The 13,300-nt window shown below is 38.8% G+C and overlaps 1 protein-coding gene across 1 annotated transcript in view; it reads left to right on the top strand.

Annotated features, from left to right (window-relative positions):
- The window catches only part of LOC113444692 (hexokinase HKDC1-like), a 49,385-nt gene extending 39,075 nt beyond the window's left edge, over nt 1-10,310 (top strand). Inside the window, exon 18 of the mRNA XM_026713549.2 lies at nt 9,563-10,310. Within this exon, the coding sequence (XP_026569334.1) occupies nt 9,563-9,707 (145 nt within the window). The 3' untranslated portion in view covers nt 9,708-10,310. The remainder of the gene's footprint in view (nt 1-9,562) is intronic.
- The last annotated feature ends 2,990 nt before the right edge of the window (nt 10,311-13,300 follow it).

Genomic DNA, 13,300 nt, shown 5'->3' on the forward strand with positions numbered 1-13,300 from the left:
AGTGTATCGGTTAGGTACATATATCTAGTGCATATAATAATATTGGTATACATTTCTTATTGAGTTTACATTCATATTATATTATAGTTAACATTATATATCCTCTTATATCATTATTACATTGTCATTAAGCTTTTATTTCAATTTCAAACTATCCTTAAAGGCAAATCCCAAATCTTACTAATTTATATTCATATTAAAGCTTATTCAAAACGATCAATTTTAGTGTATCATTATTAATACAATATCCTTTAATTTCTTACTCTGTTTTCTAGCCATCCATAGAATAACTCCCAAATCTTATAGTACTCCTTTTCTTCTTGTTCTCTAATTGCCAACGTTAATCTACTAATTTCTGCACGTTCCATTATTTTCTTAATCACCTCCTCCTCCATTGGAATTTTCTCATTTTTCCCATTTTGAGCAAATACAATTCTAGCTGCAGTTAATACATTAATAATCAAGTATGTTATTTCTTTACTGTAGGTCTCAGGCAAAATCCCCAATAGAAATATCTCATGTCTATGTGTTGTTTTATCATTTTTTCCAACCTTGTGTGTATTTTAGTCCAATATGGACACAGATATTGGACGCTCTTTTCTTTTCAAGGATTCTCCATCTCCCTTCATGCCTCTCTATTCTTCCCTATTTACAGGTAGTCCTCGACTTACGATCCCAATTGAGCCCAACAGGTCTTTTGCTAAGTGAGGTGTTTGTTAAGTGAGCTTTGTCCCGTTTTATGACCTTTCTTGCCACCGTTGTTAAGTGAAGCACTGAAAGTTGTTGTTAGCAACATGGTTGTTAAGTGGATCTGGCTTCCCCATTGACTCTGCTTGTCAGAAGGTCACAAAGGGGGACCACATGACCGCAGGACACTGCAACTGTCATAAATATGAGTCAATTGACAAGCGTTTGAATTTTGATCATGTGACTGGGTTGTAAGTGTGAAAAATGGTCATGTCACTTTTTTCAGTGTTGTTGTAACTTTGAATGGTTACTAAATGAACTGTTTTTCGGGAGATGCAGTGGCTCAATGGCTAAGATGCTGAGCTTGTCGATCAGAATGGTCGGCGGTTCGGCAGTTCGAATCCCTAGTGCTGCGTAACAGAGTGAGCTCCCGTTACTTGTTCCCAGGGGTGGGATTCAAAATTTTTAACAACCAGTTCTGTGGGCGTGGCTTAGGTGGTGGGCGTGGTTTGGTGGTCATGTGACTGGGTGGACATGGCTTGGTAGTCATGTTATTGGCTGGGTGTGGCCAACTCAACATCACTCACATCGAGGTATGCATCTTCTCACTTGGCCTCTCATGACTGTGGGGATGCTGCAACAGTCATAAGTGTGAAAAATGGTTATAAGTCACTTTTTTCAGTGCCATTGTAACTTTGAATGGTCACTCCACACAAGCTAAGTGCCAGCAAAGGAGGGGGAAAAACTCCACAGAAGTTCCAGAGACAGGAAGTCTAGTCCTGCCAAGAATGTAATAAGGGTTAACAGAGGCAGTTTCTGTAAGCAACACCAGAATGTTTCCTTCCTGCCTTCCTTACAGGATTAGGCCAATAATTTCTTCTAACAACCGGTTCTCCGAACTGCTTAGAATGTTAACAACCGGTTCTAGCGAATAGGTGCGAATTGGTAGAATCCCACCCCTGCTTGTCCCAGCTCCTGGCAGCCTAGCAGTTTGAAAGCATGTAAAAAATGCAAGTCGAAAAATAGAGACCATTTTGGTGGGAAGGTAAAAGAGTTCCGTGCGCCTTCGGCATTTAGTCATGCCGGCAACATGACCACAGAGACATCTTAGGACAGCGCTGGTTCTTCAGCTTTGTAATGGAGATGAGCACGGCCCCCTAGAGACGGAAATGACCAGCATGTACGTGCGGGGGGAGCCTTTACCTTAAATGAACTGTTTTAAGTCAAAGATTATTTATACTTATACTAGTGATGCAATGGTGGGATTCAAATTTTTTTACTACCGGTTCTGTGGGTGTGGCTTGGTGGGCATGGCAGGGCAAGGATACTGTAAAATCTCCAGTAATACGTGGTATTTGCCGGTTCTCCGAACTACTCTAAATTTCCGCTACCAGTTCTCCAGAACTGGTCAGAACCTGCTGAATACCACCTCTGTAGTGATCCCCACTGGCATTTAACCATAGTACAAATGGTTTTCTGCTGTGCCCTCATAACACAGTCTTCACTTTGGCTGCAGTCTGTGAGGGCAACAGACTTAAGTTGCCTTTAACTGCACTGGTTTTGAAGACCATCTAATCAACATCATCCCTCCAGTTCAAGTGGACACCTCCAGTTCAAGAAGTGGACACACTAGCGCAGCCTCAAAATGTGAGGATTTCAACTCCCAGAATTCCCCAGCCAGTTTGATGGCTGAGGGATTCTGGGAATTGAAGTTCATACATCTTAAAGCTGCCGAGGCTGAGAAATACTCCCACAGAGATTCCAGGAATACCACTCCATTATTATAGTATAACAGCAGTATATTATAATATAGAGACAGAATCAGGCACAACTATCCACTTTCCAAATTCCCTTTTCTCTTCAAATTCAGATTGTTTCACAGTTTCCATACATAGATCAGTCTTTCTCTTGCTACCTACCTGAAAAAGAGAATTTCCAAATCACTTGTCATGTACTTTTTTTATGAATGGAAAATTTCATAAATGTGTACTCCATCAAAACCATAAAATGGAAATCTTCTGTTATGCCTAAGGTGGTATAAGAATTCTTATCGTTAAAGAAATGCACTATCGCTTCCATTGTTAGAAGGCTATCATGAATATTTTATAAGTGTTCTGCTTCACTAATGCACCTGAAAATAGTCTTAAGAAATTTTCCAGCATCACTTAATCAGCTAAAAAATAAATAATTTATTTATCAAGCTTACAATTTTTTGAAGTTTGCAGTATCCATTGAACATCTATTATATTGTATTATGTGATAATTTTTTACAATAATCTTGTCAAAGTTTGCAAATGCAAATGAATTAATAGAAATGAAATAAAATATAAAAATTAAGGAAAAAGAAAAGTGAAAAGAAATAGAAAAAAGAGAAAAGAAAAATAAGAAATAAAAAAAATAACTCCTCCCTCCCTACAGGCAAGTATAAACAATTTGAATAATTTGACACTTTCTCTAATACTTCAATGAAAAAAGCTTTCCCCATATCTCATCCTGTGTAATAATCAAATTGCAAATGCCAAAGTCTACTGAGAGCTACCAAAAATATTAACATATATACATTTCAGTGAAGAAATGAGGCAAAAGAATTATTTTTTCACTTATAAACAGATATTTAAAGTCTGAACCTTCAGTCCTGGTATTTCATCAACAGTTGTGAGGAATTACAACATATATATTTTAATCCTGAATTTATTATTTTTTTTAAAAAAAAATATTGATCTTTAGTTCTGTCCACTAGAATCTTACAAATTGATTTCTTATCATTTTCTCTTGGTCTACTTTCAAGAATAGCTTTGTAATTCCTCTCTATCTCCTCTCAGAAAGAGTTTCATTGGCTTCACACTTCCTTTTTGTAAATCAAAAAAAAGAAGGCTTTCAATGTCATTCTGCCCTTTTATTATTATTTTTGACCCCTTTGATGATCAAGACATCAATTTGTTTCGTTTCCAAATCCATTTTGGCATCGTTTTCCATTTCGATTTTATGCTCTTAGCATTTTAAAATCCGTTTTCAGATCCACAGCATCTTTTTTCCATTTCACTTTTGCAACTTTTTTAAAAATCAAATCCACATTCAAATCAGACTCTGTTCTATCCGATAAATTCTCTTGTCATTCTACATCCTGGCTTTAGTGTCAAACAATCTTGTAAGCAACTTCTGAGTATATTGTCCCAAATAGCCTTCATTTCTTCTGTAGTCAAATTGCTCCATTGCATTTATGTGACTGTTTTCTTTTAAGAATAATTGTTTTGTTCTCCCTGGTTCCCTCCAGCCAGCCTTCAAGTCCCCTTTTATCTGTTTATTTTCCAATCAACAAAACTTTCTCACGGAAGGAATACTTACAATTCAATTACTGCATACATTCTTTTATACATTTTTAAACACCCCACAGCAAATATTCTTTCTAGTCCAACAAGCCTCTTAGCTTTTGAAAATCCCTATTTCTTTCCCTGCTGGAGAACACTGTTTTATGATCTCTTCACAGGGAGATTCTGTATGGAGCCAACAGGGGTGATCCATGTCCTCTCCTTAGTCCAGAGAGGAATTCCAAGAAGCCGATCCATTCACTGGCTACATTTGTTGACTCCGCAAAAAGCAGAGCTGTGATTTCCAATCATTGCTGCCTGGAAATCTATTACAATATAATTTTAAGTGTACTTTTGATAGAAACAGCATTGTATTATGTAATCCAATATTTTATTTATTTATTTTATTTATTTTTTACTTACAAGATAATAGGTATAGGTAAAAACATAGTTCTGAATACATGGATACATATAAGAAGAATTAAAAAAATATAAAAGAAACAATAAGACAGGGACGGTAGCCACGTTGGTGCACTTATGCACGCCCCCTACAGGCCTCTTAGGAAAGGGGTGAGGTCAAAAGTAGACAGTCTAAGGTTAAAGTTTTTGGGGTTTTGGGAAGAGTCAGGTAGAGTATTCCAGACATTGAGCACTCTGTTGCTGAAGTCGTATTTCCTGCAATCAAGTTTGGTGCGATTAACCTTGAGTTTGTATCTATTATTTGCTCTTGTGTTGTTATGGTTGAAGCTGAAGTATTCCTTGACAGGTAGGACATTGCAATGCATGATTTTATATACTATACTTAGATTGGACCGAAGGCGGCGTAGTTCTAGGTTTTCTAGGTCTAGAATTTTGAGTCTGGTGGCATAAGGTATTCTGCAACAAGTAGAGGAGTTGAGAACTCTTCTTGTGCAATATTTCTGGACTTTCTCAACTGTGTTAATATCAGATACATAATGTGGGTTCCAGACTGATAAACTGTATTCGAGTATTGGTCTAGCAAATGGTTTGTATGCTCTAGTTATTAGTGAAATATTACCAGAGAAAAAGCTACGTAAAATTAGCTTAACAACTCTTAACGCCTTTTTGGCTATGTAGTTACAGTGGGCTGTAGCACTTAGATCATTAGAGATGAGTACTCCAAGATCCTTGACAGAGTTTGGATCATCAACAAGATCTTGACTATTCAGCCTGTATTTTATTTTCTGATTTTTTTTGCCGATATGTAGGACAGAGCATTTATTTGTTGAGATTTGAAGTTGCCATTTGCTTGACCATTCTGATACATAGTCAAGGTCTTTTTGAAGGGTAGCAGTATTGTCTGTGGTGTTGAATAGCTTTACATCATCAGCGAAGAGAATGCAGTTGCTCTTTATATGATCACAGAGGTCATTTATGTAGAGTATGAAAAGAGTTAGTCCTAGAACACTGCCTTGGGGGACACCACTGTTGACAGGTACAGAATTTGATAGGATGCTCCCAATTTTGACCATTTGTTGTCTGTTTGACAGGAATTCTTCTATCCAGTTATGCAGGTGTCCAGAGATACTGTAAGATTTTAGTTTTAGGAGTAGTTTGTCATGTACCACTGAATCAAAGGCTTTATAGAAGTCTGTGTAGATTACGTCTATTGCTTTGCCCTGATCGAGTTGTGTAGTCCATATGTTTTTGCAGTGTAAGGGTTGCAGATTACATGATAGTTTTTTCCTGAAACCAAATTGTTTATTAGAGAGAAGGTTTTGGGTTTCTAAGTGGAGGATGATGGATTAGTTAATAATTGATTCCATGACTTTACAGGAGAGAGACCAAGAGATTGGTCTGTAGTTTTCAACGAGGCTGGGGTCTCCCTTTTTGAAGATGGGGATGACCATGGCTTGTGACCATAGTTTTGGCAAGGAGATGGTCCTGAAAGATTTTTCAAAGATTATGCTTAGAGGTTCTGCTATGGCAGTGGATAGCTTTTTAAAGAAGTAGGCACATATTCTGTGTGGTCCAATAGATAGAGATGGTTTTATATTGCGTAGTGCTTTTTCAACATTGTCTTCTGTAAAATCAATATATATTAGATCATTGTAGTTGTCTGTGGTTCGACTAGGAAATACTGGGCATGATCCATTGCTGTTTACAAATACTGAGCCAAAGAATGTGTTAAAGAAGTTGGCTTTAATAGTGTCGTTGTTGCAGTCCTTACCATTAGGTCCTTTCAGGGGTGGGATGGACCTTGGGTCTTTTAGTTTGTTGTTTACAAAATTGTAGAAAGTGTGGGTAGAATTGGTGCTTAGAAGTTTTTCTTCCTGTTTAATGTGATAATTTGTGCATTCAGTTTTTATCTGGTGGCATAAATTTTTGTATCGGCTTTTGAAGTTGGCAACATGATCAGATTTGTTTTTCTGCCAAAGTGATTTCTTTTTGGATTGAAGCTTCCTTATTGTTATGGGTAATTTATTTTTTCTGGTTTTGGGACTTGTTAATGGTACATATAGTTTGATGACTCTTTTGACTTCAAATAAAAATATATTGTAATGGTCTTCTACAGTATTGCATCCAGAGAATAGAAATTGCCAATCAAGGGATGAGAGATCGTTGTTTTTAAGATCATAGTTGCCTTTTTTGAAGTTATAATTGGAGATTCCGTTGTTGTAATGATCTTTGTGTGGACGTATTTTGAGACAAAAGTCAATCATGTTGTGGTCAGTGTTGGAAAAAGGTTCTTTAATTTGTATTCCATAAATTGAATTCAAACTATTGCAGAAGATGAGATTGAGGCAGTTGTTACGTCTAGTGTTGTTGGTTACTAGTTGTTCTAGTCCCAGATTTGTTACTGCATTGTAGAAAGTTGCATGTGTGGGTTCAGTTGTACATTTGTTAAGGGTCCAGTTAATATGAGGTAGATTGAAGTCACCAAGGAAGATAAAAATGTGTGGGCAGGATGCTGCCCATGTTAGTAGTGTATTTAGCTTGTTTGCATGTTCGATGTCATAATCAGGAGCTCTGTAACATAGTAAGAACTGAAATGTGATATTTAAGGACAGTTCACGGATGATGGTCTCAGGGATAGCAAACTCCTGAGTAACTTGGATGTTTTTTAGATGTAGGGACTTTTTTTATAGAAGATAGCAACACCACCTCCTCTACAGATTTCACGATCTGATTGGTAAACATGATAGTCTCTTACTGTGGTAATGGAGTCGGGGAGAGATGCGTTGAGCCATGTTTCACAGACAAATATAATGTCAAATTTAGTCATATTTAGTAAGAGGAGAAATTCAGGTATTTTATTTACAGGGCTTCTTGCATTTAAGGCTAGTTGTGGTTGGAATAGAGGTAGTTGGGGGCATGCTTGCCTAGTTTTGAGTGATGTTGGATCAGAGATGGGACTTCATATTGGACCTTCTTGGGATGTTCTCTCTGTCTTAGGAGCAAGAAGAGTCAACTAACTTGCCAACAAGAAATATTCACAACCTGGAGATATTAACTGATGGAGGGCAATTGATACAGCCTCAGACAAGTCTGTCTTGGGTTACACGTCGGATGTTAAGTGGGATGTTTCTTCCAGTGAGAGCTAATGTTTCATATTTATTCTGTACCCATTATGAAAATTGGACCAGGATGCCTCCAATGAGCATCTCGCTCTGTGGCACATCATTTGGCCATTGAGACATCATTAGAAGAGGCTTTATATTATTTCAGCGATGGCTGAGCGATATCAAGAGATACTTCAAGTATGAGAGCGGTGACACTGTGGTAGAAGAATTGCTGGGAAAATGTTGACTTGAGTAACCAGATATGGAAGCAAATAATTCAAATTTAAAAGAGCCTTTATATTCTTTTCTATAGTCTTATGATCCCCAAAGCAGAACCAAGAGGGGTGTGTAGTTTGCAAATGTATTAGTTTGGGTACGTATGGCGAGTGTCACTAATAGCTCTTCTCAAAGTAAGGGCATTCTTGTGCATTTCCGTTGTATCAGGGAACAGGAAACATTTTTAGCTAGGGGGTGGGGGGGGGGGGCTTCTTCCTGGCCTGTAATGTTGTAATTTTAATGAAAAGGAAGTTTATATACTGGAAATAGATGAAGAATGTGTATTTGAGTAGCTACATACAACTTTGCAGAAGATCAGAAAGGAACAAAGAAAGAGATGGACACTGTGTTTAATAATTTTCAAACAAGGATTGGCAGAGCAAGAGATAAAGGAGAAGGTTTAAAGCAAGGGTCCCAAAACTTAGCAACTTTAAGACTTGTGGACTTCAACTCCCAGAATTCTCCAGTCAGTTGGCTGGAGAATTCTGGGAATTGAAGTCCAAAGTCTTAAAGTTGCCACGTTTGGAGACCTCTGCTTTAAAGGAATCCTTGTGAGGATCTCACCTCCTCTTTGTATTTGTTAGCAGTGAAGGAGCTTAGAACCAGGCCATCCCAAGTCACATCTTCAACATTCCTAGATCCTTTGCTCTTACAAAGAACTAACAGGAAGACCTCGCTTAACAACTGCCCTGTTTAGCAACTGTTTAAAACTACAAGGGCACTGACAAAGTAACATTATGACCAGTCCATGTGCTTACAACCAGGTGTGGGATTCTACCAGTTTGCACCTATTCTTTAGAACCGGTTATTAACATTCTAAGCAGTTTGGAGAACCGGTTGTTAAAAGAAATTACTGGCCTAATCCTGTAAGGAAGGCAGGAAGGAAACATTCTGGTGTTGCTTACAGAAACTTCCTCTCCGTTAATCCTTATTACATTCTTGGCAGGACTAGACTTCCTGTCTCAGGAACTTCTCTGGAGTTTTTTCCCCCTCCTTTGCTGGTACTTTGGTTGTGTGGAGTGACCGTTCAAAGTTACAATGATACTGAAAAGTGACTCATGACCATTTTTCACACTTACGACTGTTGCAGCATCCCCACAGTCATGAGAAGCCAGGCGAGGAGATGAGTGCCTCGATGTGAGTGATGTTGAGTTGGTCATGCCCAGCCAGTCACATGACCACCAAGCCACGCCCACCAACTAAGCCATGCCCACAGAACTGGTTATTAAAAAATTTGAATCCCACCCCTGCTTACAACCATTGCAATTTCCCCTGTGATCGAGTTTCTGGTGCTTGGCAGCCGATGGGTGGCCATTGACCACCATTTTTGAACTTCACAGCCAACTTCTGACAAGCAGTGAAGAAGAAATTGCAAATCGTGGTCATCTCACTTAATGACTGCCGGTGATTCACTTAACCACAGTGGAAGTGAGGCTGTAAGCCTAACATGGTCACAGGATCTCTTGCTTAACAACTATGTCCCTTAGCAAACAGAATTACCAGCCCCAAATCTGATCATTAAATGATAATTGCCTGCATAATACTATCTTATATTGATGTGAGAGCAAAGTTGGCCCTCTTAACCTGGGCACACACTGTAAAATTTTGCCCTCGGTGGATTGAGAGCATTACAAGACATTCAGAGTATCTTGTGCATTCTCCTCTCTCCAGTCTTTGCAACGTAAACCATTTCTTACATTTGCAATTGGATTGTGCAAAACATCATATCTGTCAAAACCTGCTTGTGTTTCTTCTTTTTGCGTTTAGCTTTTCTAGGATTCTGCAAGAAACTGTGAAGGAGCTGGCACCACAATGTGATGTAACTTTTATGCTGTCTGAAGATGGAAGTGGAAAAGGAGCAGCCTTAATTACAGCCGTGGCCAAACGTATGCACCAAGTTGCTGAAAATTAAATTGATCTCACAGACCTGAGTGGGCAAGAAAGATCAACTGCAACATCAACTGTTGTGGCACCGATCAATCCAAAAGGGTCCATTTTTGCAGTTGATGGTCAGAAAGAACACGGGATACAATTTGTCATGTCAAAACCGATGGGAGAATTTGCCTTATCTGGACACTGTCTCCTAAGCTGCCTGATATACAACACCGTACTTCGTATTTCTTCATTGTGCCTAGCACAATTCAAAATATTAAATGGCCAAGTTCCATAGGTTTGTTTTAAAGAAGTCAGTTTCTTTTGAGTGTATTTATACAACCCCTGTTCTCTGTCCTAATTTAGTAATTTCTTGTTAATGTTAAAATATCATTTGTATTGCATAAATACTTATTGGAGAATAGGTATAATATACCATAGCTATATGTCGAGAGCTGGTGCTGTTTACCTGCTGCAGTATTTTTTTTCACAGAATATGAAGGTTGGAAGGTACCTCCGAGATCACCTAGTCAATCTCACTACTGGGTGGAGGAATCTTACAGCATCTCCAACACATATCCATCCAAGCAAGCAAAAAGGCTAATGTATAAAATGTAATAAATTAATGTTTTCCCCCATAAAAGTTGTCTCTTGGGTGGCACTCATTGTATGTTAAGTTTTCTTGCATTTATTTGATGTTGCTATTAAAATATGAAGTCTATTTGATTTCAATGCATGTTTAATAATGCTGAGAGAGCAGAAAAAGAAATTCCTCATGCATTTTCTTGAAAAAGCAATGCCTGCTGGAGAAAACATTTGTGGCTACACACTGTTCAGTTTGAAGAGCTATTTTTCTAGAGACACTCAAGCAGATTGGTTCTCATGTCCTGTACTTACTTTAAAAAAGCAGCAACCCACAAAAATTAGCATGTTACAGCACCTGAAGTTTGTTTTCTCCAAGGGTTCATTTTAATGCTTCAATTTCATACCCTGCTCCTTAATCTGTCCTTCCCTAAACTCAGAATTGGTTGAGATTGCACTCAGAGAAATTATAATGATTCTAGGTGTGAAAATGTTAGAAATCACCTTAGTCCAGCCCTCCCATTTTCCAGCCATCAGTAGTATGTTCCTAGTTAGGGTTTTGAGGGATTCAGGGGCCTTTGCACAGCAGGTTGGGACCATGGTTCTCAACCTTACCAACTTTCACAACTCAGAGGTGGTATTCAGTAGGTTCTGACCAGTTCTGGAAAACCGGTAGCGGAAATTTTGAGTAGTTCGGAGAACCGGCAAATGACACCTCTGACTGGCCCTGCCCCATCTATTCTCTGCCTCCCGAGTCCCAGCTGATCGGCTGGGTCTTCTTTGGTTGCCCTGCATAGGAGAACGGAGCTGGAAAGCAGGTTAGTGGGGTAGGGAGGGAATGGGATTTTGCAGTAACCTTTCACCTGGAAAGGGGTGGGAATGGGGATTTTACAGTGTCCTTCCCTTGCCACACCTACCAAGCCACGCCCACAGAACTGCTAGTAAAAATTTTTGAATCCCACTATTGCTTCAACTTCCAGAATTCCCCAGCCAGCCATTCTGGCTGGGGAATTCTGGGAACTGAAGTCCACACATCTTAAAGTCTGCTCCTTTCTCCAAGAATCCCATTATGCAAAGATAATGCAATGTCTTCTGAACAACACTGATCTACCTACTTCTGCACATAGACGAAAAAAAAAAAAAGTAAAAATGCCTTGTTCTTATTCCTGTTGTTTTATCCAAGAAAGTAACTATGGAATATTTCATATCAGAAAGTCTAAAGGGGGAGAATTATGACAGTTAAGAGTTAATAGAAGCCAGTGATTTTCTGCAGAATTTTATCATTCATTTATTTGGCGATTTGAATCTCACCAGGCTCAAAGTTGCCTCAACCTTCTATCCTTCCGAGGTGAGTATGTCACGCTAGCGCAGGGGCCTCCAACCCTGGCCACTTTAACCCTGGAGGACTTCAACTCCCAGAATTCCCCAGCCAGCTTTGCTGGCTGGGGAATTCTGGGAGTTGAAGTCCTCCAGGCTTAAAGTGGCCAAGGTTGGAGACCCCTGCGCTAGCCTATCGAAGAGAAAGATTGGGGATGACATGAATGTCTTCCAGTATTTGAAGGTGTGGAAAGGGAACTTCATGAGGACAGTGGTGATACCCAAGCAGGAAAAGCCCAAAGGGAACATCAGGCCAGCCATAAAACAAACTTGCATAGGAAAAGAGATTTGATAAAAGGTATTGAAAGAAGCCCCCTAGACAAAAGCCAAGTAATTAAGAAAGCTAGGGAAACAAGAAAAAGAAATCCCTTACAAACAAAAGGTCATGCCAAATCAGCAAAACAAATAGACAAAAGACACGAAATAAATTCCATAGCAGACAGGAGATTGCCACCAAACAAATATAAGAAAACATTAGGATGAAACTGATAATCCAATCAAACCACCCTGCAGAGTTTACCCTCTGGCGGAAATGAAGACAACCCCCTGACAGGATTTAAAACATTAAGAAATACAAACACAAGCACTCACACACAAAAGGAGAAAAGGTATAAAAATCAGGAGTTTATTATACAAAGATGGCTAGCCCCAGGAACGCAGACTTCTTGCTATCTCTTGCCTTCCTGAAAATTAAAGGAACCCGCTTCCAAGCAGTTGTCTCTGTCTATGTCCTTGCACTGGAGCCCTCCCAGCAGGAAAATCGAATCCTCAAAAGAAAGGCATTTTCCAGCCTTTCAACAAAGGATTGTCACAGAGAAATCGGAGTCAATTTATTCTCTAAAGCAAGAAGGCAAGACAAGCAATGGATGGAAGCTCATTAAAGGTAACCTGGAACTAAGAAGAAATTTCCCGAAAGAACAATTAATCCTCTTGCTTCCAGAAGCTGTGAGCAAACCATTGCTGGAGGTTTGTTAAGAAAAGATTGGACAGCCATTCATCCAGGATGGAATAAATTCTCCTGCATTGGGTAGGGGGTTGGACCAAGACCTCCAGCTCTATGATTCTATAAAATAAGAATACACTGGACAAAAAATAAATAATATAACAGAGGCACTTTATCTGCTGATGCTTAAGCACAGAGCACAGATGTCATGGCAATATCTTTCTTTCTGCAATGTCCCACAACTTTGTCCTCATCTCATCCCTACTCATTCTTTCTCGAACTGTTCACTGGTTGTTATGAAGTTGGGTTAAAGGATTGTGGATTTGGGGTTTTCATGAGTTGTAAGCCATAATCATCACAATTATGACAAATCACGGCTTGAACTATCTTGCTTTGCATGTAATGAGTATCTCATAAATTACTTTCACCTTTTAAGTTGCATTACTGAAATAAATAAACTTTTGCATGATATTCTAATTTTTCAAGTTACACCTGTATAGCTTTAAGCACAGTAGTGTAAAAAGTATAAAAAATATTGCACTTGTTGCTTTCCCAGTTGGCCGTTTGCCACCTCACTTTTCCAAGGAACTCATTCTCTAACAATATTATCTCCTTACATTTAAAAAAAATATTTCTATAATCTGTTCTTCAAGGGATTTCGATATCACTTTTTCACCTGCCAAACCTTTGTGTCTTTTTCAAGTTATTCTTCAATATATATTTTTTATCTT

This window comes from Pseudonaja textilis, chromosome 4 (genome assembly GCF_049901715.1).
Source record: "Pseudonaja textilis isolate UNSWEBS1 chromosome 4, rPseTex1.2, whole genome shotgun sequence".
Classification (NCBI taxonomy): domain Eukaryota; kingdom Metazoa; phylum Chordata; class Lepidosauria; order Squamata; family Elapidae; genus Pseudonaja; species Pseudonaja textilis.